The 27,838-nt window shown below is 42.7% G+C and overlaps 1 protein-coding gene across 1 annotated transcript in view; it reads left to right on the plus strand.

The window, feature by feature from the left end:
• znf704 (zinc finger protein 704) overlaps positions 1-26,151 on the plus strand; it is a 57,182-nt gene extending 31,031 nt beyond the window's left edge. The window contains exons 3-9 of the mRNA XM_085445861.1: positions 14,707-14,810; positions 15,889-16,166; positions 19,476-19,576; positions 19,797-20,091; positions 21,127-21,264; positions 21,341-21,432; positions 24,174-26,151. Coding sequence (XP_085301987.1) covers positions 14,707-14,810; positions 15,889-16,166; positions 19,476-19,576; positions 19,797-20,091; positions 21,127-21,264; positions 21,341-21,432; positions 24,174-24,288 — 1,123 coding nt within the window. The 3' untranslated portion in view covers positions 24,289-26,151. The remainder of the gene's footprint in view (positions 1-14,706; positions 14,811-15,888; positions 16,167-19,475; positions 19,577-19,796; positions 20,092-21,126; positions 21,265-21,340; positions 21,433-24,173) is intronic.
• Positions 26,152-27,838: the final 1,687 nt, after the last annotated feature.

A 27,838-nucleotide genomic window follows, 5' to 3' on the forward strand; every position in this document is an offset into this window, starting at 1 on the left:
AAAAGATGAAACACTGTACAATGATACCTCACAGTCTCCTCGCGCTTCACATGGTTGGTAATCCTGATAATGTTTGTGTGCAGTCGGCTGACAACGGATTGTCATGGTTTCTGGGTGCAAAAGTTCAACTTGCAAACACATTCAGATCACAGCTTTCCAGAGTTGCTGATGTGTGTTTTGTGTATTCTTCTTGTTTTGCCTAAAAAAGAGGAGACAGAGTGCTTTTGTTGTTCTTGTTATTCAGCCGCGTGTTTGTCAGGGTGCTTATTTGATTCAAGTGTAGATTCAGCTCTGAAGAAAGCACACAGAGATGCACTGATAGCATTGTCACGAGGGAGCAGTTCAGTACGTCAAGATTTAAGTCGATACCCCCCCCCCAGAAAAAAGCCAATAAATGCAAAAAAAACAGTAGTTCATGAATCTTAACTGAACAATTCATGCCTGCAGATTCTACAGTATAAAAAGCATAACTGTACATTTACATCCATAGGTCCACCCGCTCATCTGCTCGCTAGCACAGTTATCTAATCAGCCAGTCATATGGCAGCAACTCAGTGTATCTGAGGCATGTGGACTTGGTCAAGACAACCTGCTGAATTTCAAACCAGGGGTCCCCAATCCCAGTCCACGAGGGCTGGTGTCCCTGCAGGTTTTAGATCTCGCCCTGGGTCAACACACCTGAATCACATGATTAGTTCATTACCAGGCTTCTGGAGAACTTCAAGACAATTGAGACGGTAATTTATCCATTTAAATCAGCTGGGATGGATCAAGGACACATCTAAAACCTGCAGGGACACCGGCCCTCGTGGACTGGGACTGGGGACCCCTGGTCAAAACAATCGCTGGATCCCCCACTGGTGTGCGACATTCATTAACACGCTGACCAAAACAATAAATTAGAGCAGACAGGACAAAAATGATCTAATCCTTTGTTAGAATGCAGAAACAACAGTTCTTAGAGAGCCATCAGTAATCATGAGTAATCATGCCGTTTGTTGCATACGCTCACTGGCCACTTTGTTAGTTACCCCTGTTGAACTGCTCATTAAGACAAATATTTAATCAGCAAATCACATGGCAGCAATTAAGTGCGGTTAAGTATGTAGACACGATTAAGGCAACATACTAAAGTTCAAATTGATGATAGTGATTAAGTGGCTTTGAACGTGAAATGATCGTTAGTGCCAGACAGGCTGCTCTGTGTATTTCAGGAACTGCTGACCCACTGGGATTTTCCCATATCTCTAACTCTGTATCCAGTGATCACCAGTTGTCTGGACGAAAATGCAGTGTTGATGTCACAAGAGAATGACCAGACTGCTTTGAGCTGAGAGGAAGTCAAATAACCATCAGTGACTGCCAAGGTATGCAGAAGAGCATCTCTGGATGCATAAAGACTAAAGCAGATGATCTACGGCAGAAGAAGACCACCCTGGGTGACACTCCTGTTAGCAAGCATAGGCTTATATTTATCTGTTGCTACATTTTTACCACCACTGGTGGTCATTTACCAGTTCAGACTGGTGGTGGTGGTGTAAGGGCGTGGGGGGATTTTTTTTGGCACACTTTTCCTTAGTACCAAATCAACAGTGTTTAAATCCCACAGCCTACCTGAGTATTTTTGCTGACTGTGTCCATCCCTTCATGACCACAGTGTACCCATCTGCTTCCAGCATAATAACACACCGTGTCACAAAGCTCGAATCATTTCAAGCTGGTTTCTCGAAAACGACAATGAGTTCACTGTAGTCAAATGGCCTCCACAATCACCAGATTTTAGTCCAGTAGAGTATGTTTGGGTTGTGGTGGAACACAACAGCTGACAAGTCTGTGCAACTGTGTGATGCTCTCGTGTCAATATGAAGTAGGGCTGCCACAAACGATTATTTTGATAGTCGACTAGTCACCGATTATTTTTGCGATTAGTCGACTAATCAGATCATCATCCACTGGACGTAAAACTACAGCTTATATAACTATCATTAGCTTACAGCTTTAAGCTTTTAAGGTGCTAACTAAAAATAAAGACAAGATGATAGTTTATTCAATTTTAATGAAATTTGCAGATTGTTTCGGTAAAGTTGAATAAACTCCTTGCTATCTAAAATATAACAGGACACCGGAGTATATTCTCCAGCATCTCACACTTCTGATAATCAGCTGTCTGCTTGACGTTTATTCAGCTGTGTAAAAACTATAACTTTAATCTCAGCCAAACCGATTTACTCAGGAACAAATAAAATACTAAAAAAAAAAAAAAAAAAAAAAAAAGGCCAAACAACAACATTTTTAATTTATCTAAGTGACTCATATATATTTAACCTGAGTCGCGAAAGACGGCGGTGGGTTTGAAAACAATTTGCCGGGAGTCCGGTGTTCTCACGGCGCTAGTGACCTAGCCCCCGGCTAGCTATCGAGCTAGTGGGTAACAGACGTCTCCGAAAACTGAGCCGATATTTGAGGTTTACACAGCTACATTCTCGCCTGAAAATATGTTAAACGTTTATTTTGTGACCCAGAAAGAATAATAAGAGTAAAGTTAAAACTAACTAGCTACCGCCATTGTTGGAAACTAAGCTGGGCCGCGCTATGAATTCTGGGACACAGCTACTTCTTCTTCTTCGGGGTTTAACGGCAGCTGGAATCCTTGTACATGCAGTGCTGCCATCTTCTGTTTCAGTCCGTTATTACACTCTTAAATCCTGCTATTATTCCTGCGTCTTTTGCGATCTTACAAAGCTTCAAACGACACGTCGACTATTAAATCAGTCGTCGACGATTTTGATAGTCGACGTAATCGTGACTAGTCGACAAATCGTGGCAGCCCTAATATGAAGCAAGGTATCCGATGACTGCTCCTAGCACCTTGTTGAATTTGTGCAACAAAGAGTTAAAGCAGTCGGAAGGCAAAAGGTGTTCCAACTTGATACTAGTGAAGTGTGCATAATAAAGAAGCTGGTGAGTGTATATTATTCACTTTCATGGAACATCTTCATAAGTGGCTGGGATATAAAAAGCTTCTCAGTTAGGTTTAGGGAAAAAAAAAAATACCATGCTTTGGTAAAAATTCAACTGTTACCACTTCTTTTCTGTTTTCATGGTTGCCATGGTGAGACATCCTTGCTTATTCTGGACAAAATGCACGCTGCAGGCACAATTAGACTTGCTATTTCGATATATTACTGAGAAAGTCTCACTGACTGTCATAAAAAAGTGAGCTCTCATGTCCATAAACGTGAACACACGGATCACTTTTTTGTGACTATTTCATGTTATACTGTGATGCCGGGTTAATGCAGCAGCTTAGAAACTCTTATTTATTAGCCATTAAGTGTCTTTTTACTTCCAGTCAAACAAAACAGCTGCTACCATAATATTAGATAATAGAAACCTTTTGTTAGTGATGAAGGTGTGCATGCGCTGTATTGTGTATGTGTGTGTATAGGCTTCACCCAGAGGCTGGTACATATCCTATATGCTAGGATCTAAATAGAATCGCCATTGCAAATTGTAAATCTAGGGCGCACTCCTGAAGTGTGTGTGCGTGCCAGTCAAAAGGCATATTAAAAGTCAAAAGGGCAGCAGGGAGAGCCGATGATCACTTGCACTCATTTCAGTTGCTCACGGATTAACCGTCTCTGTGGATATGAAATATCAACGAATCAGAGCTTATATACATCAAACTGACACATGCATACACACATACACACTCATATACCATATACCACACATATACAGGGATAAGAAAGGCGCATTTCTTGACCCTGCAGCACTTTCATTCTATAAACACAGGCACACACTACCTCAAAAGAGAAAAAAAACATTCTTTCGTGCACTTAACCACCCCTGACTTGCCTTTGTCACTACATATTTACATTCGAGTTCAAACCTAATCCTGTCTCACAAAAACAGTCTGCCGGCGGGTCATAAACAAAGCTGTTCTGGATGGCTGCTGTTCCTGGAGTTCCTCATTTTAATAGAAAAGCGAGAGGAGAAGGAAAGCGATAAGGAATACTGACAAATTTTCTGGAGCTTGGCTAATTTTTCAAGCAGGCACTCAATTTACTCAACACAAGCTGCTGCTTATCACTAGTTTGCGCCGATACTGCGTGTCTCCACTTTTTTCCAAGACCTAAAGCAACATTTAAACGTTTTATTATCGTTTCTAATGGTGATGTCTCTGATTTTCCCGACTTGTTGGCTGTTGCAGGCAGCAGTTATAATGTTTTTCTTATTTAAGCTCGGTTGTAAGAGTCTGGTGATTTCCGAGAAAAGGAGACTTGCCTCTTTAACGGTAATACATAAAAATCATGAAAGACAGCTGCTGCTTAACATTTGCGGCCGTCATGCCAGAAATTGATCTGACACTGAGGAGGGGTTTTTTTTTTTGGGGGGGGGATTATGAGTCAACAATGACGAGTAGCATATGAATGTCTTTCGGATATTTTAATAAGCAGGTTTTCAGCTTCACTGACTCTGTGAGTGGCTGTGAGTGATCTGCAGCTCAAAGACTGTTTGGTCCAGATGATGTTAAAATCATTATAATTTCAGCTGTCAGAATGAAAATTGAAGCTTGAGGGCTTCTTAAGCCACATTTATCTGCTCGTTTGTCAAGCAAACTCATATATCTAAGTGCAAATAATTGTTTTAACCCTGTCCCCACACACACACACACACACACACACACACACACACACACACACACACACACACACACACACACACACACACACACACACACACACACGTGTGTGCCTGTTTACATCTGTGATCTAATTTCTTCTCGTCTTTGTGTGCACACTCTCTGTCCCAGCGGTGTAGTGTGTAGTAAGAGGCCGTGTTTTCTGTGATACTAAAGATCAGCTGTACTCCAACAAAGAATGAGATCGAGCCACAGAAGAGCTGGCATTGTGTACCTGTAACGAAGTGCACTCTGAGGGGATACTGCCCGAGAAAGAGGCCGAATCGCCACGTGAAAACATGCCACATCTGCTCTCGGTACATTAGAGGCAGAGAAGGACAAAGGCGTGCAACTTCCTCTGTTGATCTGCAAATAGTTACACTGTACAGTTGTGACTGGCTGGGTGCACATGGAAGCAACACACACAGACACACACAGGGCTTTGGCTACTTGCCCAGCTAATGCCACGCCCTGTTTTTCACTTAGGGGAGAGCTGTAGCTATGAGAAAAGTGTCTCTGAGTGCTGCTTTTGTTGTTTAAAACCTAGCAAACGGTGCGTGTCCGTCTCCATCTGCACAGATTGTCATGTGTAAGCATGCCCGCTTTGCTTTGTGTGTTTGACTTTGCGTGTTTGGAGGACAGAGAGAGAGAGAGGCCGACAACTAAAACATGCTAATGTGTAATCAACTAATTAGCTGCCACCGAAAGCCAATGATTAGACACTTTGTGGCTCTCAGCAATATTATCGTTGAGTCTTAATGGTTTCATCATCTTCACTAATCTATACGTGACCAGCCCTCTACATCCAGTGAGCCATTCTCTGCACTGTTTACTTTAGATTGTGTGCAGGATTTTCTGGGCTTAAGGAGATGATGGTGTTGGCGTGGTCGGGCAGATTTTTCAGGCTCTCGTTCAACATATTTGATTTTTCACAAACCAGAAACACTTTGCTCTGCCTCTCGGGGTTTGATTGATATTAATCATGTAAAGCACTTTCTCGAACACGGTCCCGTCTCCTTGTTTGATCTTTGAAGCTTTGAAAGTCAGCAGTCACTCATAATTATGTCTTGGCCTCACTTCATTAGGGGCAGTGAATTCGAGAGGCTTCGCAGCACGAGAATTTTCTCAGGGTCTGATTTTTTTTTATTTTTTGACTTTCCAAATCAGAAGAAGAAGAAGTCGTCTCGTTCCGTCTTTGTGTGTTTTACCCCTTAATGTGAACTCCCCGTTTTATGATTAAAAAGGAACGACTGTCGGCTCTCATTACACAGATATATGAGAGGTAAGGTGTTGCTGCAGTGTTGGGGTTGCACTTTTGAGGCTGCTGTGCTTTCAATTAGTGTGTAGTTTGTCAAATTCGATTCAGGCCAGTGCCATTCAAAAAAGAAAAAAAAAACAGCTGTGAAGTTTTAACTCGATCTTAAGCTTCATTTATAAAAATAGGAGACGGATTAGAACTCTGTATTTACTACAGTTATTTCGTTTATCAACCAGAGAACCGCGATGTTGTGTCAGAAATGCCACGTCCATGCGAGATTACAACAATCATGACTAAGCGTGGCATTGTTATTCGTTTGCATGTAGTCTCATGGGTTCAGTCAAGGTCTCTCCTCTCCAAATCTAGAAAGAAGGCAGCTTGTAATTTAACACCATCTGCTTTTTCTATTTTTCCATTGTGATGTTTCCACACTAAATGTGGGCATCTTGACATTTCTAAGAAGAGGGCCCCAAGGATCTGGACTGAAGTTCACCATGAAACCCGCGTTACAGTGAATCAGATGGAGGTTTGGCACTTCAGCTCTGAGGACTGAAGCAGAGTCTGCGTGAAAGGAAGGATGCCCACGGCTCCTATTTCAAGAAGCTGGCTGCGAGGCCAGTGCATATGTTGTTATGGCTAGAAAGATGACTAGGTCCTTTGATTATATGGCTTGTTTATGTGTGTGTTTGTGTCGCTCCCAAAACAGATGTGCAGCTCAGAAACATTATTGTAAATGAAATAAACTAATGTGGCAATGCTTTAATGGGATTAATCAGTTGGTGTACTGTGAAATATCAGCAAACTGTGCAACAGCTCATAATTCTTGACTGGTTGTTGGCCGAGTTGAGGTCGTCACATGCCTCAGTTTATCCGACAGGCAGACCAAAACTCAGACATGCTCAGATTACAGTGATATATAAACAGATGCCGTCCGCTTCCGTGATTAAATTGGATCTTTTTCTTTGATAATAGCGTTTAAATGATTAAAAGATTGTCAAAATCCATCCACCACCTGTGGCTCCTCTGGGGGGATGTCGAGGGGTTACCAGGGCACCTGAGAGACATAATCTCTGAGACATCCCTGAAATGCCTCATTCTAAACTACACAAACCACCTCGACTGGTTCCTTTCGATTCGGAAGAGTAGCCAAAATACCATTTAGAAAAAGCTCATTTCTGCCAGTTGAATCTGCGATCGCATTCTTTGAGCCACTGCCTAATCCTCCAGGGTGTAGGTGAGGGCAGAAATGTAGACTGACCGCTTTAACAACTTTATCTTGATGCACAGCGTCCGCATCGCTTCAGACCATCTGTTGATCTCAAACTGGCTTTAGAGACATTGATCAGAATTTTTTCTTTTTTTAAAGAAGAAGATATGAATCCACACATCATTAGACAAGCTACAGCTGCCACTGATGGATATTTTCACTGTGAAAAAATGTGATTGTTTTCTTCATCAGTCGTTTAATCTATTAAGTCGGAAAATGTAAAACGAAATAATTAAAATTCGTATTTGAACTAATCACATTAATCTCTAAATTGCAAGTGAATAAGTTCCAAATACTTGTGATTATGTGATGGAATAAAGTATTAAATCAATAAAGAAGCAGAATCAGCTTTAATAACGTTTACCTCAGATGTATTTGCAGTAGTAAACGGGCAGCCATGTATCAAAAACATTCAAATTACAGATTAAAGATAAATACTTGCTTTACTTTACACACTTTCAACTTCAGCCATTTTAATATATCGTTTCACAGGTTCTGCTGCATTTGCAGTGTTTACTTTAGATGTGCCGCATGCCTGGTTTACAGTTGCAGTAAGTCACCTGTTTTACTGACTGAAGACAAAATACTCCAGTCGAATTGTGAAGCGCAAATAAAGTGCAACGCTTTCTGCTCACAACACGAAGCCAAGTTGGCCGGCCGTTGCTGGTCTACATGGACACTGACCTGAATAGATGGTGAGAGCAACTCTAATGTTTTTAAAGGTAAAGAAGTGGATTATTATACACGTCACGATGTCAAGCTGATGGTGAATTCACTGTATGCTGAAGTCCCAACTAAAGACATAAAGTCTTGGAAACAACATATCAGCTCTTGTTGTCCGCGGGCTTCAGACGAGAGTTTCTGGGTGTCGCAAAGTATGCGCAAAACGGTTAAAGGCGAGCATTTCACATGAGCTACTGCAAACAGGTGGCTGTGCACTGAAATGACTGTGAAACTTGAAAGCAGCATTTAGGTCAAGGCTTGCAATTAAAGCTAAGTCGTGCCAGCATCCAAAAATGCATAAACCTAACTGCCAGTATACCTCATGCTCCAAGTCTATAAATAAGCAAACGGACAACACTAAAGGGAGATTATTTATTTTGGACACGCTCTCTATGTGCTGTTGAATTCCTTTTGCAGCCATAAAAACTGATGCTGCTTACGAGCCACGTTTGACTTTGCAAAGAGGTAAACACTGTCTCGCAGCTGTTGGCAGGATGTGTACTAGCCCCACAGACACAATTATGCCCACCTTGTGAATAGCCCGGGCCCAAGTGTGCTTCAGGAAATTGAATAGGCGATGCTCTGCTTTAGTCTGACCCCGCTGCGTCTCAGCTTTTATGGAAATACAGTGTTTTTTTGTTTTGTTTTGTTTATGCGTGTTTACCAACAAAGAACCGCTATCAGAAACATCTCTGAGCGATGCACACAAGCATGTCAAAGAAATTCCTGAGCGTCTCCCTTCATACACACCTGCCAATCAAAAGCTGTGTACTTCATGCATGTTAGCTCCGTGTCATTTGCAGATGCCTTTTGGCAGTTTGTGTGTGTTGGAGAGCGGGGAGAAAATCAGATAAGCAGATAACAGAGGAGGAGCTCTCTGATTTATAAGAGTGCATTGAAGAGGAAATAGTCTTCATAGTCCAGTGCTTGTTATAAAGGAGGAGACCACCACACGCCACGTGGCATCAAAGAAGAGGATCCAAAGCGAACGCGTGCATAAAACACACACACACTTTTAACTTCGCTCCCACTGTGATCCACAGCAAAAGAAAGTCAGAGAAGCTCAAAGTGCAGGAGTGAAAAGTGAGAGAGACAGAGTCCAGCAGGGGCGAAGGGAAGGCGAGGAGACGGAAGAGTGTAGGAGTCGGGGGGGCGGCGAGTGTGCTTGCCAGCGCTGGCCTGTGTTTCAGGGGAATTCCTGTAACCCACCACACCTTTCAGCTGCCTTCATTAAAAATGACTGATAGTTTTGGGGTGATATATAAAGTAAAGCTACCAGGCATTTGTGCATGTTTTTTTGTGTGTGTGTGTGTGTGTGTGTGTGTGTGTGTGTGTGTGTGTGTGTGTGTGTGTGTGTGTGTGTGTGTGTGTGTGTGTGTGTGTGTGTGTGTGTGTGCGTAGGCTGACCTTGGCCCAGTTAGTTTGAAGGCATTTGGGAGGAAAAGAAAAAGGGAGTGTGGAGAAAGAGAAAACAAAGATTAGAGATTTTAAAGAGTCTGTGTCTCTGACGGGATCTTGTTATTCACTCTGACCAGAGGTTTTTTTTCTCATTAACTGTAAAAAGGAGGATTGTTGAATTGAGTGTGCGTGGTCAAATTCTGGGATAACGAGTGATCAGGAGCGTTTGAGCTTTTATTTGGTATATTTGGCGTATGAACTCCCTGTAACTATCCAGTGGAATAAAGGGAAAGTCTGTTGGACTCACATGGCGGCGTTTACCTTAAATACTGAGATAAAACAGCAAACTTAACCCGTTCGTAAGACGTTTATATATTTTCCACCTTCCACGTATATTCTTTCATTTAAAATTTAAAAAATGTGATGAAAAACAAAGACAGGCCTCCATTTCTTTGTCTTCCATCTACCTGTCAAACCACGGTGGCCACGGTAACATGAGCCCCCTGTTATTGTCTCTCCCCCCCCCCCCCCCCTTCTCCTCCTGCCCGGTGTTTTGTTTGAAACCAAACCCTCCACGTCCCCCCTCTATGGTGGCGACCTGACTTTACACATGAAAAAAAAGAAGAAGAACGTGACCCCGCTTCCTGTCTCATTTGTTCTCATGGAGGCCCTTTGTTTTGTTGTATTCACTGCCTTAAAAAGAGTAGGCACATCTGGCTGTGGAAGTACAAGTTTCACCACTTGTTGCGCACACACACACACACACACACACACACACACACACACACACACACACACACACACACACACACACACACACACACACACACACTGGCAAACCGCCACATCTTCATCCAAGCTCATCACAGTCCCCTGAAGAGGGAGCTGTTGTTTTATTTGTGCCTCCATTCCCACAGAGGGTTAACACAGTCTTATCCCTACTTCTAATTTTAACTTCTTTAGTTTCTAATCTGTCATTTCCAACATATGTTCATGATTTTCGGGCAGTGATCTGCAGGTCTTTGTGAGACGGCGAATAGCCCAAATCAACTTCTTTTCTGTTTTTGCTTTATGTTCTCTTCAGCCCATTAACCAGTCTAAGCTCGTCTAATAATATAAGGTGAATAATTAAAAGAAAAAAGATAGGATAAAACCTTGCCTTAGGTCTGTGTGGGAGTGGGCACATATGGGGAAAATTCTGCCCTCAAGCCTTTCCGTCAGAGTCGCTCTCGCTGACTTGTTCGGTGTTGAAAGAATATGAAATTCTTCTTAACCTAACCAAGCTGTTAGGTGTGTAAACTGCATCAAAACACAACAAAAACTAAAGCGAGTCTTCAGATTGTGGACTGTGTGTATTTTGAGACCGGCCTGATCCTCCTGTTGGTTTGGCGTTGCACCTTATTGGTCTGCAGCTTGAAGACTCCAGCTCCAGTGAGAGCGCAGAAAGGTGCATATTTCACTTGCTTTATTGGATTGTCCTTACAGATTTTCCAATATGTGATTGCACACAGTCTGTTTGACATTTTACATTTTTAAAAACATTGTTAGTATTTTAAAAACATACAGACCAAAATAATTAGATTTTATAATTTAGAAAGTTACAGCAGCTTATTTATTTATGTTTATAAAAATTTATACACAGCCACAGTTGTGTTATCTTTTGTGCTGTCTTTCTATTTTTAATGAAAACTTTATTTTCTTTAGCACTACCGCATGCATTTAAATTTAGAGCTGAGGGCAGGAAGGGGTAAGAAAAACAAAAAGCAGCATGCAGGTTTATAATTACTCTGCTGCCTTTAAAATAAAGTGTGATACTGTAAGTGTCTTTATAATCTCATGGGTCTGTTGTCAGTGGACAGTGATGTACACTCTTATTTAGTTTCTAAAATAAATACCAGCCAAAATCACTTAAATCACTTTTCCTCCTCATCCTGATGCTCTGGTTGAACTTCAGCAGATCTCATTGGCATCAGTATGTTGAGTTGCTGTCATGTGATTGGCTGATTGGGTTTGTGTATTGAGTGTATGTAAATGTGAAATCATCTTGTGGGAGGGTTGTCCATGAACAGTGACATATTTGCATTTTTAGAGTAAAAGAGCTCGGGGGCAGCTGTAAAGTGAAGAGAGGTAATTCGATTTGGTAACGCTGCTTGAACAGAAGCATCGGTTAAAGCGTCCGCGGCCTTTGTTCAGGTCATTTTAAAAAAACAAAACAAAAAAAAAACCTTATCAGTCTCTAAAGGTTTAGCAGCATTAACAGCATCTATAGTGTAAACTCATTTTCCATTTATGAATAGCCAGCAGCAAGATAAAATTACATGGATCCATTTCATGTAATCTGCATTAGTAAACAAGCCCTTTACCTCCTCTCTAGTTTTCTGTTGATGAAGCTATACATCCAAGATAATGTTCCCTTTAGGAAGCTCCAGGGATCGGATATGAGAAGATGTTTTATTACAAATAAAGTGAAGTAAGAATATTAAAGCGCACAGAGACGCACACAAACATGCCAGGGTATAAAGTTCATTTCTCAGAATTCACTTACCGATCCATTAACCATCCCACCCTGTCTCCTGTGTCACATGTATCATGTGTTTTAACGGGCCTCTCTCTAACACACACACACACGCGTGCATGCATGCTCTCCCCGTGTGTTTAATTACAGCCATAATAAGCACTTGGATGGAAACTAAGTTTGATAAGGCCACTAATGACAAATGCAATTCCCTTTTCCCGCTCTCTCAGCTTCGTCCTCGTCATCTCATACATCACATCTTAATTATGAGTCTTCCTAATGTGTTTTCCTGGGATTTACTCTTTCATATTTCAAGATTGACAAAGCGCCCAGCAATTACTGTCTGTCGTTGTTACCGTGGATATAATATCTACAGTCACATGATGGCCTCCCAAGGTGACCAGGAAGTGGGTTTTTCTAATGGTGATGTTGGGTGGCTGGTTGGGGGAGATGGGGGGGTCAGGGGTAAAAGTGGCATTTGTGCGTGCAGCTCCTTTTCTTGATTTATGTGGAGGCTGTAATGACATCATATTCAACAGCCGAAAGGGTAATAAATTAGATATCAGCTAATGGAGGCTTAGGCTCTTCCTTTGTTAGCGCGCTCCTGTTCTCTGCTCACATCGCTCTTTTCTTTTCCCCTGTGAAGTAAATACGCTTTTAATTACTTTCACATAAATTTTAAAGTGTCGTTTATTCACAGCGAAACTACTGACAAGAAGATGCTGGCATTAAAGAGCCTCTCTACAACGTAAACCTGTCGTTGCATTTATATTTAACTTCTTTTCTTCTTTTTCCAATGAAAAGTCACGAAATGTCTTTTAAATAAAGCTTCACCTGTTTTATGTTTGTGAAAACTGCTCCTCAGATCTGATCAGTAAAAGTTTTTTTTATCAGAATTGTGTACATTCGACCCAGTGCTGGATCCATTTTAGGGAAATGACTGAAGTAGATTGCTAAAGTCCTGGTCACGCCGTCCTAGAGACCACCTGTCACTGGTGAAGTTGCTGCCAGCATGAAATTGGTCATAAGAAGGAATACCACGCTGGAACGAAATCCTCCCCACAATCGCTTCAGTCAGGAGTAGACGGTGTGCAAGAAAGACTGCAAATGCTTGCAAACTAGTCACTGAGCTTCAGTGAACTTTGAAAAGGTGTGACGCAAACCAGAAACTGTGAACACTCACCTTCAAAGTAAAAGCTGCATCTTTTGCTGAGGCATAGCTTTAAAAGTTTTAAGGTGAACGTTCTCCGTTTCCAGTTCGTTTCACACTTTTTTACTAAAGCTCAGAGAGTAAATGGCGAGTCTTTGCCGATCACTTGGTGTCTTCAATGCAAACCCTTGGCGACCGTGTCAATCTGCTAGGGACCAAAGAGCTCACAAGGAACTTTTTGGCGCTCCACCCTCACTGTGACCACTTTCACCTGGTAACAGGGAGCAGCCTCCAGCAAACACTCACCAACCTGTCAGGACATACACGTTTCCCTACCCTGACTGGTCTCTAGGCCAGTGTGGCTGACACATTGCTGATCGATCACACTTCCTCTCTTGTTGCTTCCCAGAGGCCCACTCTGAGTCAGCAAGAACGCTGTTCTGGGCAATGAAACCCGCTTTTAATTAACATTTAGTTACCGTTTCACCTGAGACCGCAGATTTACTTATTACCTTCCAGCAAGCATTCCCGGTAGAGATCATCTTTATGTGTTTGAGTGTTTTCACCGCTGCATGGACGTGACCCTGTCAGTGGCTCATCAGCATGCAGTCATTAAACAGCTGCACTCTTCTTTTAGCAAATAACCAGTCGTCTTTCTCCGTGTATAAACATTTTAGGAGAGCTGTCAATTATCCAAACACTGACCTAAAATTTCTTTCTCCTGTTCCTGCTGCCAAAGCAGCAAAACCGCACCTTGTTCTTCTCTGCAGGCTGGTTCCACTCTGGAAAACTTTTAGCAGATAAAGCTAGACTCACATTTTCTTTCCTCTCTGTATCTACACACAAAACGGATGCATTTAGTAACCTTAAGTTTCAATGTCAGCTGTGTTTATTGGCTTCTTAAACTGAGTCAACTTGAAACCGAGCGTGTGCGCCTCAAAACCCTTCCAAAAATAAACACTGAGAACGACATCTAGCCTTTGACTGTGGTATTCAGCGGTGGGTGTGACAGCGGTGCTTTGTTCTGTCCATTAGAAGAGGCGGTGAATGTTATTACATGTCCCCGCTCTCTCATTTTTCCTTCCTGCCCTGTTGTTTTATGTTTTTTATCAGTAGGATCGTGCACAAAGCAGAATACTGCAACACTGCAGAGACGATCAATATTGAATTTTTTTTTATGTGACTTCTTCATTATTATTATTTTTTTGCATGCATCAGTAATGATGCTGGGTGTTGTCGTTATTGTTGTTGTTGTTGTTTTTTAACAACAGGGGTGAAGTGTGTCATCTCTGCAGCCTGCAACATCCTGTGCAGTAAATCAGTTTCCTAGTTTCTATTTGTATTTTATTCTGTTAGCTGTTTATTTTTCTTAATGGTGTCTGGGTGATTGCATCAGTCAAACAAAAAAACCCAACTTGAATGTAATTAGCAGTTTTTGCTGCAGTCATCGCAGCAGCAGCAGCATGGAAACCTCAACATCTGCTTTCCCTCTAAAAACACCGGGCCGAGCAGCGAAGAAGACAAACACATGCTGAGCTCTCGAGCTTCCTGTAAATGGTAATGTGCCTGTAGTGTGTTTATTGTTATCCGTTTTAAAAAGAAAAAAGTGTAATAGTCTGGACTTATTTGTGAAGAAGAGAGTTATCAGGTCTTTCTCTTTAACTGATTGGAAGCAGCTCAGTAAAGTTTTCTTTTGTTTCTGTTTCCACAGGCGGTCGGAGGAGGAAGTGGATATGGACAAAGTGACGGCCGCTATGGTGCTGACGAGCCTCTCTACCAGCCCGCTGGTGAGGAGCCCACCTGTGAGAGTCAGTGGTAAGCATCATTAGTACTAAATAAACAGCCGTAAATAAATATTTCCTTTTTATGCGTCACTTGGCTATTTTTCTAATAACATAGCAGAAGTTTTATGAAAAGCGAACTAAAACAAGTCGCTGAGCCAATAATTTGTGTGTTTTCCTGTACGCTGTGTTTCATTCCCTCACAGCTGTTATCTTGTGAATGCATGTGGAAGCTTAAGGTTGATAAATTACTGCCACCTGCTGTGCTGTAGGATCATCTCATCAATGAGCTGTGGAAATCCAAAGAAAAGCACAATGAGTCTGGATTTCTGCCACTCGGCAAAGTGGCGGAAGTCCAAAATGCCCCACAACTGCAATCTCGTGAAACCATTTAGGCGGTCTTTGTAACCAGCCTGCTGTCCTTCCAGCCGAGCAGACGCGCAGCCAACCACCGTGCACGTGGTGTCACTGCCGTACGTCATGCACAGATGAACAAACTGGGCTTTAAATGCTAACTGTACACTTTTTATCTAAATGTAGTCATGTAGTTTGAGATCACACAGCGTGCACGGAACACAGAGCACTGCTGATATCTCTCAAATGAACCAGTAGTCTTGTTGTTCTGACCACTCAGAGCCTGTGCTGCTGCTGAGCCACATCCTCTTTTATGTTAAATGTTCTGCCGAAGAAACGAGTGAAGAGAGAAGAGAGAGGCACCCTGCCAGGAAGCAGCTTCACTAAACCAAACTGGGTCTCTGTCTCTCTCACACACACATGTACAATCACTGCAAAGTTTTCCCCTGCTTCACTAAGTGAAATGCCTTTTGTGGCTGATATTCAAAAGAAACTCTTCTTTGATCTTAAAAAAAAGAAGACCTTGGAAGTGTCTCGGTGGAATCACACAACAGGAGAGTAACCTTTATTTTCTTGTGTCATAGTGAAGACTGCTTCTGGGAGGCTCTTTTTTTGTGAAGTGCAAATATAGCTGTCTGAACCTAATTGGATGTCTTGATCTCATCCTTTGTTGTGTTTGTAGCATTTACAGATATAACTAAAGAAGTTTGAGCTTCTGTTAGATAAACTCTCCATCTCCTGTTCCTCTGTGTCTTCAGAGGGTCTGAGTGGATCGTGGAAAGACAACGGCTCGGCCGGACCCTTCACCCCATCGAGCAACAGCTCCTCGGGGGGCTACTGGAGCTGGTCTGCTCCGAGCGATCAGTCCAACCCCTCCACACCATCCCCACCGCTCTCTGCAGACAGCTTCAAGCCCTTCCGTGTACCCAGCCTGGGAGGGGTGGGGCCTGGCCCCGCAGGACCTGAAGACCCCATTCTGGATGAGCAGGACGGGAGCAGCCTGCTCTTTGATGAGCCCATCCCTCGCAAGCGCAAGGTGAATAGAGTTTAGCTGGGTAAAAATCCTGTGTGGGTTCTCTGGATACTCCGGCTTCAGTCCAAAGACATGAGTTTAGTGGGGTTTGGTTAATTGGTGATTCTAGATTATCCATGTGAATGTGAGTCTGAATGGTCGTCTGTCTCTCTGTGTTAGCCCTGTGACAGACTGGCGACCTGTCCAGGGTGTACCCTGCCTCTCGCCTTGTGATCTTGATGCGCTTCCCCTGTCTGACACAGATGGTCTTTTTAAGGCACATTTCTTTTAAAGAGAGGGTGGAGGAGGGTGAGGCCACTGAGGTGATCATATTAGCTATATCCTTACTCAATGACAGAGCCAAGAGTAGGACAAAAAACACATGAAACGGAGTGTTTATAGCAGACTGAGCCGACTCCCTGTGAGGGATTACTTGTACATGCGTTGACCTCGTTATTTGAAATCTTTAAAGCGAGTATCACTGCTGTACAGGGAAAATGATATACACAGAAAACAAGGACGAGCATCAAATGCCCCTTCAAAATGATGAAAACCACTGCACGCTGTGTTTTCCCAACACGATTTTTCGAGTCAGTTGAATTTATGCTAATATCATCTCGATGGTTCTGTAAATTTAGCAGAAAAGAGACGAAGCCAATAAAGATTTGAGCCAAACTCAATGGTTAAACTTAATTTTTGTTAGTGTGTGTTTTTAGACTCAAAATACTGTTGAAGAACTTTAACTGTACAAAAGCAGTTATGCTTCATGGATAACAATCAGCAGCCAAGTTACCTGGTAAACATCTGCCATCAATGCAGCATCAAGAGAAATAAGAATGACTGTCAATCAGGGAGTTATCAGCACTGGATTATTTCTGATACAACCATATTAACATGGTAGCAGTTTTTCATTGTTAAACATCGGCACTGTTAGTAGTTAATCATCACGGGGTTAAGGGAAGGAGATATGATGATATGTTTCCCAGGTGCTTTTGTCCCACTTGTGGCTTCACTTTTATTACCGTGTGGTGCATTAAAAGCTTTTTTTGAAGGAAACAGTCGCACTGATCCTGATAGCAGGCATATCTGGAGGTAAGAATAAAGGTCGTGAACTTGTCTTTGAGATCCCGCCACATGTACATGAGCTGGTTGATTTCTCTTCTGCAATATTAACCTGTGAGGTTACCGATGTAATTTAGTTTCTGACTGATAGGCGGAGAGGGAAATTGGACAGGAAAGGACACAAAGCCTTTTTTGCTCCGGTCTTGAGTTTCGTGTCACGCGTCCTGGCCACACACACACTTTCTTTCACACTAATCATTTCACCTCGTCTCATCACTACGCGCCACTGACAGCTCATCACATCTACACCACGCTGCCACTCGTTATTTTGTCCGACGTATATTGCGTCGCTCTCTCGCTCTCTCTGCCTTCATCTCGGGGCTCTCCTCTGCTTATCAGCGCTCCTGTGTGCCAGTTTGCCGACGGTATCATCCATCTCCCCCTCCTTTCATTCTTTCCTCTCCCCTGCTCTCGCCTCTGTTTTCTCCCCTCTCTCTTCCGTTCTCGCTGCTTGAGTGTGTCCTCCCCAGACATTTGTCCTTAATAATTACTTCCTCAGCCTTCATGTGTAGCTCCTCTCAAAAACACAGTAATGATTTGAATTCCCTCAACGGCAAACAGAAAAGATTCTGCTGGCCTAAAAAAAAAAGAAAAGAAAAGGGGGGGGGAAATCGATAGACTCTTTAGTGAGCTCCACGTTGGCGCAGTGTACTCGGATAATTGGGAAGATCACAAAGAAGGGCGTGGAGGGAGGAGAAAGAGAGGGAGAAACAGGAAGAGAGATGAAGGTTGTGGATGAAAAATTAAAGAGTGACTAACAGGAATTACATGAAAAAGGAAGAGAGCGCAGACGGAGGCTTGAACAGCGTCTCCGAAAGCTCCTATAATGTTGGCTTAACAAGTCGCACTCATACAATCTATACGTGCAGATGCCAGGCTTCCTCGTGAACTTATCTACATGCTACTCACGTGCTCTTGTTTTTCTCCTGGCAGCGCCGCACCGTTTGAGGCTCCCCATTTAATTAACTGTGAAATGTTGCTTTAAAGGGGCGCACACGCTCGCCAACACACAAAATCGGCTTTTGTTACGCAAAGACAAAACAATGCAATCGGGGAAGGGGGGCACGTGATTGCTGTGTGTATGTGTGAGAGTGTTTCTGAAAGAGAGAGAAAATTAGAAATAAAACATGTTGTCAAAGTTAAATCAGCCTGCTTAACAATAGCTTGACAGACGTGGCTATAAGACCGTTTATAATAGCTCGGAGCGAGAGTGCAGGAGGGCAGGGAGGAAGTTCACGGGGCTCTTTTACTCCATGAAAACAATACACGGTCTCTGTAGGACGCCGGTGGTTTAATTACATTAGGCAGATCAGAGACACTGGAGCATCACCGCCATTGTGTCCACGGTAACACCAGAGATAGATGCTGCATTAAAGCTGTGTGTCTATTTTGTTTTCCTCCCTAGTTTTAATCTACATCATTTCAAAGTGACACTTTATAGTGTAACGCAAAGACTTTAAATATGGTATCATAAACTGATCACTCTGAAGGAGACTGCATTTTTAAAGTCCTTTAAATCCTCTAAATTCCCAACGTAAACATGGCATATCTGCATTTTAATCTAGGACAGGTATGACGTTGAACAATGAATACTAGCAGGGTGTTAGTGAGGCAGTGCAGCAGCATGTTTAATCTGAGAAATTTCATTTATCTCCATATATCGCCTTAATTTTGTAAATTATGGTTATTTTACTCTAAAAACAGCCCCTACATCAGAATGTTGTAATTTCTATGTATGTGTTTGTTCGTTTAAAATAAAATGGCATGTGATGTGCAAAAAAAGAGCAAGTTGCAATTTAAATTTTACACTTTTTAAATGGATTATAATAGTACAGTGGATATATTTTTTTGTACCTACTTTGCTACCTGAGCGAATTTTCATTTCTGTGCAGTCTTAAACGAACTGTAATGTTATCAGTGACTTTATACTGTACATTGTCCACTTGATTAGGTACACCTGCTCGTTAATGAAAATGAGAGTTTTTCTATAACCTAAAAAATTTTTTTTCTGTAACCTTTATCTGAACATGTCTGTGGTGCAGATAAACTTTTTCCGTGTTAATGGCAGATATTAAAAAACACATCCTTCAGAGAAAAGAAGCTTTCATGTGTACGATTTCTTGTTATGTACCCTGCAGTTGTTGCGTGTGACTCTCTGAAGTTGGCATCAGAGCGCCAGCGAAACACTGATGTGCTGTGTGTCTCCTGCAGAACTCCATGAAGGTGATGTTCAAGTGCCTGTGGAAGAACTGTGGCAAGGTGCTGAGTACTGCCGCTGGCATTCAGAGACACATCCGCACCATCCACCTGGGGTAAGACACAGACGGTCTGCATACACACCTGAGATAAAGTCCACTCGAAGCCTCAAAAACGGCTCTGCTGCTCATATCCTGCCTCTGGTTGATGACTTACAGGTTATCAGCATAGTAATATGTCCCAGTGATACTGGATAGATGGCTAACCTGACCTTTAGGTGGAGATTTACATTCATGATGTATTTCTGTCTGTCCTGCCCCTGCGCTCGTCTCCCAGTCGTAACTGTGACTCAGACCTCAGCGACGGTGAGGAGGACTTCTACTACACGGAGATTAAGCTGAACACGGACTCGGTGGCCGACGGGCTGAGCAGCCTGTCCCCAGCTTCGCCCTCTGTCCTGTCTCCCCCGCCTCCTCCCCCGTCTCCTCTCCCCTCGGTCAGCCAGCTGCCAGACTCCCATAAACCGACTCAACCCTCTGACACCAAGGAGCCCCACGCCGGCGGCACCACGCCGCTCAGCCGCTCTGCACCCAGCGCTCTCTACCTCATCCACACAGACCATGCCTACCAGGTGATGAAGACTTATGTGCTCTGTATACGTCCCTCAGTTTCTCACACATTACTATCGAGGTCCTTGTTACGCTGACGATGTGTCACAGTGTTCGTAAACACACTAAAGATCTCGCAGCGACTTGTGGTCCCTCCCTCCCTATAGCAGCTGTGCTAACAGTTGCGGTCTATCAACACACAAGCAGCAGGTTTGAATAATTAATTAAAGGTTGAAAAATGACACAATTTATCTATTTTAGCCTCGGTTTTCAGATTATTGTTTGAAGAATAACCGCCATTAGCTTTCCATTAATATCTGTGCATCTAATATTAATGCAGAGCTGCACGCTTGAGGTCTGACATGAGTAGTTATGTTTCTGATAAAGGCCAAAAATCTGCCTTGAAAAAAACCTTCTTTGAATAAAGTATATTTATCCGACCATTAAAATCTACCTCACCTAGAAAATAACAAAAGAGGGGTTTTTTTTAACAAAAAAATGTAATAGAAAGAGAAACCTCCTCTGGGTAAACTCGGTGTCAGAAAAGATGGAAAAGTCCCATCTCCAGCCAATCAGTAGCCTGCAGTATAAACATGTAAAGGACAGGTGTAGTTTCTGGGTAAAAAAAAAAAAGGGAAGTCATTCACCTGCTTTCTTTCTAATGGCCAGCAGGGGGAGACTCCCCTGGTTCCAGTTGATACTAAGTCTATGGGGAACAGACCCTCAGCTCTGTTGGTTGTGACATCATTAACACTTTTCTGATTAGTTTATGGTCTTGAGCACAAAATGATAATTTTATAAATTATGGCTTTAATTGGAAGCAAAAAAAGAGATTAAAGCAAGGTATGCTTCAGGGCGCTTGATCATTAAATCGAGTTTCAAAGCAGAAAAAAATGTTCAGCTTTAGGCTTCGTAAGAGGATTTCACTAACCACTGTCTGACATCCCAATACAAAGAAGCTCTGCATCAATTAACAAATACTAAAATAAATAAAAGTATTCCAATATGCTGAATTTAAATAAAAGTTAAAAATAGTGACCTTTGACCTCTGCCTTCAGGCCACGGCTCCAGTGTCCATCCCGTCCAGCAGCAACAACAACTCGGCCGGCTCGGCGTCCACCAGCTTCACTCCCACCAACAGCTCCAGTTTCAGCATCTCTTGGCAGTCGCCACCCGTCACTTTCACCGGGACCACGGTGAGAAAGCCTGGCTCAGCCTTTGCTTTCACGCAGCTCGTCTTTCTCTTATTCATGATCTGCTCTCGTTCTCCAGGTGTCTCCCAGTAAAAGCCAAGGATTTGGTGACCAACGTTCCCAGACCATTGCAGTGCTTTCGTCCCCTCCCAGAGCCACCGCTGCCCTCAGGTACTGGACTCTCACAGAGTCTCACCTTATGACTGGTTATAGCTTCAGTTAAAGGTCGAATTAAACCTTTCTCTTTCAGCTTGTTTGGTGCAACCTGAAAAATGGAATAAGGCTCTGATATGTGTTTATCTATCTCTGCAGTAGGGCTGAACGATATATCGCATTTGCGATAATATCGCGACATGATCAAGTGCAATTTTCTAACCGCAAAGGCTGCGATTATACTCTGGACATGTCCAAATTCATGGGCTGCATCCTCCTGAGGCCGCATTTGTAGACCGATTACGTCACAGCGACGTGCCGAAGGCTGTCCAAATTACTACCATATCCCAGAATTCATGCGGCCCAGCCAAACTCCAGTTTCCAGCAATGGCGGCCGCTACTAAGTTTTAAAATTACTCATACTAATCTTTCTGGGTCACAAAATAAACTTTTAAAATATTTTCAGGCGAGAAAGTAGTTGTGTAAACATCAAATATCTGCTCTGTTTATCAAGATATCCCATATTTGCAAAAGTGCTTCGACGTTTTCAGAGGCGTCTGCTACCCACCAGCTCGACAGCTAGCCGGGAGCTCGAGGGTTACTGATGCGGCCGAGAGCGGCACAACTCCCGGCACATCATTTTCAGATCACCGCGGAGTTTCGCTGCTCGGGTTAAACGTGATATATAAGTCACTTAGACAACCTAAAAATGTTATTGTTGGGCTTTTTTCAGTGTTTTGTTTGTTCGTGAGTAAATCGGTTTGGCTGAGATTAAAGTTATTAGATTAGATAAAATAAAACTTTATTAATCCCCCGGGTGGGTTCCTCCTTGGTTTTCACACAGCTGACTAAACGTCAAACAGAAAACTTATTAAACAGAAGTATGAGACAGTCGAGAATTTACACCAGTGTCTGGTTATATTTTAGATAGCAAGAAGCAGACGGCCGAGTTTATTAAACTCCACCGAGACAGCGGTGACGCTAATCAGAACTAGACCGTCCAATTTCACGCCTTTAAATTTTAAAGGCGTGTTTGTGTGTGTGTTTATACAATTGCTATTATGTTTGCACTTTATGTGTAATGTTACTGACTGCAGAGATCAGTAAGATGTGTGTATTTTTTATTTATTAGTTTTATTTATTTAATATTATTTTTTAATTGAATGACTGTAGTAGTTCACAGATGTCGAAAAACTGAGTGTGGTAAAGCCACTGATTTTTTTTATGTATATTTCTGCAATCTGCACATTGTACTGACTTTCATTTTAATGTTTACACCAGGGTTCCTTGTCAGCACTTTATGCTCAGATGTTTGTAAGCTAAAAATAAACTATTGTGTATGTTCAAATATACTGTTGTGATTGAAGAAGTTAAATAAAAATGTCAGTCATCAATTCATGCATCACCTCATGTCATCATAACAGAGGTCTGTCTTCCAGGAAAGAACAGTTTAAAATTAATGTAATATAGTATTGGCCATACTATATGATGTATTGCTTGTCTTTGTTTAATAATACAGAAGACAAAGACCTTAAAAAATAATCGCATATCGCATCGCAATCGCAATATTGGGGCAAAAAATCGCAATTAGATTATTTTCCATAATCGTTCAGCCCTACTCTGCAGTCAGTGGCGTAATTAAAAAGAACCAGTTAGCTTAGCACAATGGTGGGACTGGGAGGAGACAGATGTCATGTTTTTCTTAGCAAAAAGGAAATTTCTTCCAACATATGGACGCACCTCAAAAAATTAGAATGTAAAAAGTTGAATATGTTCCATCAGTTATTTAAGAAAGTGAAATTTTAATCTATTTTAAACTCATTACATAGAAACCATCATGCTTCAGCATTTCTGTTTTAACTTTGATAATTGTGGCCTACAGCTAAAAAATAAACATATCTCACGTTATTAGAATATTTCATTTTGAGTTTGAGTAAACTGCTATGAACACGGTTTAAATAGTGTGTGCCTGTCAGTCTAGTGCAGCGAACACAGCCACAATCATGGGGAAGACTACATGCTTTACGGTCCTCCAGATGACGATCCTCTACGATCATCTACAGCCCACACAGGGAGAGTGAGCCGCAGAAGGTCACTGCTGTAAAGGCTGGCTGTTTGCAGACAGCTGTAGTGGAGGATTGGAGTACTGTGGGGAGGACTTGGGACCTCCCCACAGTACCAAAACTGCCAAATATTTTGCTGACCGTGTTATTGCTGTACCTGATTGGCCATTGACCTGAACCCCACAGAGGAACTATGCGCTGTTGTCAGGAAGAAGATACACACAAGCTGAGACAGCAACTTCATCTGCAAACATGTGGAACATGTCAGATAGATTTGTGTTCATGTTAACCTCTAACATGTTGTACTCTTCATGGTTTTCTGGTTTTGGTTTTCAAATGTATGCTTTTATGGCGGACAAAGTTTCAAATAGTGAGGTCAGTGTAAACACGAGTAATCTCTGTGAGCTGAAAACTCGTGATTGCTCTTTTTGCTCGGTTATGACATCTTAGATGATGTCCCTAAGTAGCTCCACCCTCCTGCGGCTTTGAGGGGCAACCAGTGAGAAAAAAGCTTTCTTCCAGGGAGGCTGGCCTTAAAGGGACAAGAGCTAATCAGTTAGTTGCAGTGGGCATCTGGGCAAGACGAATAAGAGTCCAGGAATAATAACGCCCAGTGTTATAAGCGTTGTGCTGTTGTTTGTTATGTCGTTAATATATAACAGCTTCATGTGCTGTTGGTCTTCATCTCTCCTCCAGTCGGAAGGTGCGTGGCGAGGGGAAGAAGTGCCGTAAGGTGTACGGGATGGAGAACCGCGACATGTGGTGCACCGCGTGCCGCTGGAAGAAGGCCTGCCAGAGATTCACTGACTGATCGTCCCCCGCAGCTCGCCAGACAAACAAGCCATGCAGTTTTCCAGCTGAGGAAAACAAGGGGAAAAGGGGGGGGGGGCGTCATCCTGCATGCATTCGGTTTTCTTCAGATCAACATCGCAACTGTCTGTCAGCTATGGCCCCGCCCTCGTTCTCCGGCTCCGTCCCACACCCCACCCAACCTCATCAGCTCCACTGAACCATTCTAGCTGTGGAAGCAACCGCAGGACGGCAGAGTCACCTTTCACATCGCCGTCCGGGATTCCCAGCGTGGGCTCGCCATTCCCTTCTTTCCCAGTTTTTGGGAAAACCTCGGTGCAGCTAAACAGTGTAAAGAAAAAAAAAAGATTTCTGCAGTTTTTTTGTTTTCTTTTTTTAATGTTGGGTTCAGTGTTGCATCTTTCTATGTTTTGTACAGCTCTGGTTTTTAAATGAAAGTCTTGTCAAAGAAGGGGGTTGAGAAAAAGGCCAAATGATTTTTTTTTTTTTTTAAGTGTGTGTTTTCTCAAAAGATTAGAGTAAAAAACACTTTTTTATTCAAAAGAAGAAGGGAACTCTCTGAAGTCCGTTTGAAGAAAGCTATGAAAAAGCACGTGGAGGTAAAGCTCGCAGTTTTTGTTCTTCCTTCGACTTGTTCGTCCCTTTGTATCCAATTCTGGACTTTGAGGTGATCTTTTATCACGGTCCCTCACGCCTCCCGGACAGCACCGAGGGAATGCATGACAACTTTGCAACCGAAAACTCCAAAACTTTATCCTGTCCTTCACGTTTTGTTTTGGTTTTTTGGTTAAGGTGCCATGTTTAGTGTAGTCGGTGTCATTTATTTCTTTTTCTTTTTTTTGGTGAAACTAAGACTGCTTACCTACCTGCTACTACGATGTGTGTTAAAGACCCTCCTCATAGCACTGGAAGTCAGCAGCAACGTTCAATGCAGTCGCCCTCCTGCACCAACTTTTACTCCAACAAATTAAGTTTGTTTACATCTGCCACAAAGGCGTCTCCCGATGACCTGATATCCAAAAGAAGGGAGGGCTGAAAACCCAAAGTGAGATACTTTTTGTGTAACGCAGTTCCTTTGCGGTCCCTTTTAAAAGCTGGAAGTGTTTCCGCGTCATCTCCTGACTGGACGTTACAGAAAGAGTAATAATATTTGTCCGCCCGCTTGCGGCTGCTCCCCCTTAAATTCTCTGCAGCAAGCTTTTGTTTTCATTTTGGGAGAGCAAAGCGGCACTTAATTAAGTCACTCCTTTGGCGTTTAACTTAATTCACTCCGAACGCAAAGCTTTGGCTCACGAGAGTCTGTGTGATTGGCTGCTGAGGTGAGAGCAGGTTGAAAAGCCTCCTTTCTTCCGCCTCAGAGCCAGGAAGTAGAATCACGAGGCCCGAGCGTTTACAAACGCGGACCAACTCTTTCCATCTGCTTTCTAAGATCGTCCTGAAAGCCTCGACCTTTTTTGGGAGGGTTTCTGTCAAACACACTCTCTCACACGCACACTCGCGCACAAACAGGCTTCATCAGAGTTTCTAAAAACCAACACCAGCTGATAAACTCACACACACTCGTCCAGTTTAAGCGCCTGAAAGTCGTGGCGCTCTCTTACTTTTGATCAGCTGTTTCTAGTTTGTTCCTGTATCCTGTATATATTTGTTTTCCTTTTACCCTTTTTTGTTTTAATGACCGCCAACCTCTGTCATCACAAATGCCACCTTATGAACGAGCCGTGCTGTAGGCGCAGCCTTCAAGTCACTCTTTGAAAGGCCATCGTGCTTGTTACAGTGAGGTTTTGTCAACATGTTACTGTTTAAGTCAAATCTATTGTCTGGAAAGAAACAGTTGCATTCAAAACTAAAAACATGAAACTAATTTGTTTTTTTGTTATTTAAATGTTCATACATATGAATATACACATCCATATATATATATATATATATATATATATATATATATATGAAGTGTTTATGATTTTTGTTTTCATGTTCTGCTGAGGGAGACTCTTATGTGGCGTCATCGGCTTCATAAACGAAGCTCGTTAGGCTCTTTTGAGTGAGCGTGACCCTCACATTCCCGCCTGGAGCTCCTTCACGTTAACGCTCTCCACTGCCGGCGCTGCGTCAAAAACTGCAGTTGATTAAAACCTTTATCATATTTCCAATTCTGCCACTCCGCCCCCCTATCGTTCCTCGCCCGTGTCACGCAGGCCCGCCTGCAATTAGTTTGATTGACACCTCAGTGTGTTTGCGCTCGCTGGCTCTTGTGTGTGAACTCTGAAGGAGCCCCGGGCAAAGCGCGTGTGTGTGTGGAGGGGGGCTGCTGCTGAAGCTCGGTGCTCCTGCACTCCCCTGAAGCGTCTAACGGCCCGTGGCGTTTCTCTGTCTCGTCCACTCCTGATTTGGCCGCACTGGGGTTTAAGGATGTTTTAGTTGAGGCTGAACGGGGCTTCTCCGTCTCAGCGTTTGGATCGTTTTCCTCCACTGATGTTTAAAATATATTTATATATATTTGGCAGCCAATCAGATTCAGTCAGGATCCTGTCCAGAAACGAGTCCCTTCAGTTGTTCAGATCATTCAGAGCACTGGATAATTACAGTGGCAGCATTTCCAGGCAGCTAGTTTTTCCTCTCTCTGGGTTGTCGAGCCGATCTCACGGTTGACAATAAGATTTGGCCAAAATAAGCTCATCTCACTCCCTCGCTTAGAGGTGATCCAAAAAAATTACTTCAAAGATATATTTGCTGCCATATTTCTGAAACCCGTCCATGTTCTCTTGGATCGTGGGGAAGCTCGATGGGATTTGTTTTGTGGACCGTGGCCTGATCTGAGAACATCTCGATGGCCCAAAGATGGCCTCGTCGTGACGGTGCTTTTGTCTTTGCATGCGTCCTGGTGCCCTCGGCGGAGGGAGAAACAGAGGTGCTAAACACTCAACGCAGTGCTGTTTCTCCATTAACTCCATTTTGTAAACATTGTTTTGCTGTAGAACATGAAAATAAAAATTAAATAAAAAAAACCCACCCAAAAAACAAACAAACAAAAATACACGGTTGTTTTTTTTTTAAAATGCTTTTATTTTGGTGACTTCTATTGATGACTGTTTCTTCGCGTCTGCGGCTCAGCCCTGTGAATAGATGGAAAACACCGGCAGAATATTAAATCGGCTTATTTTCTATTTCACATTGAATCTGAACTCTTATGTTCAAGCTTGGAAGTTATTTTCTGTAACAACAAAGAGCTTCAGAATAACAGCTGATGAAAATCGAATCACAGTCCATGTACTCCCTGGTCCTTGAGCTTTCAGGCTTCATCAGCAGGTTCGGTTTTCATTGAACTGCAGATCTTTTCAGCTGTGCAGTCTCGGTCTGCTCGAGTCTGAGCTTCAAAACGTACTCAAAAGAATCAAATATTCACCGTGCAGGAGGGCTTGTTTCATAACAGTCTAATAATTGGTTCATTAATAATCACCACAGCTGGTAAAATTAGGACTTTGGGAACTAAGTTACATACTTATGGGTTGTAAAGTAGCTTAAAATGGGTTGTTGTGTTCTGTTCTTAT

The sequence above is a fragment of the Copadichromis virginalis genome, linkage group LG22, assembly GCF_057382275.1.
Source record: "Copadichromis virginalis isolate Kocher_CV1m ecotype Utaka linkage group LG22, C_Virginalis_male_GT1.1, whole genome shotgun sequence".
NCBI lineage: Eukaryota > Metazoa > Chordata > Actinopteri > Cichliformes > Cichlidae > Copadichromis > Copadichromis virginalis.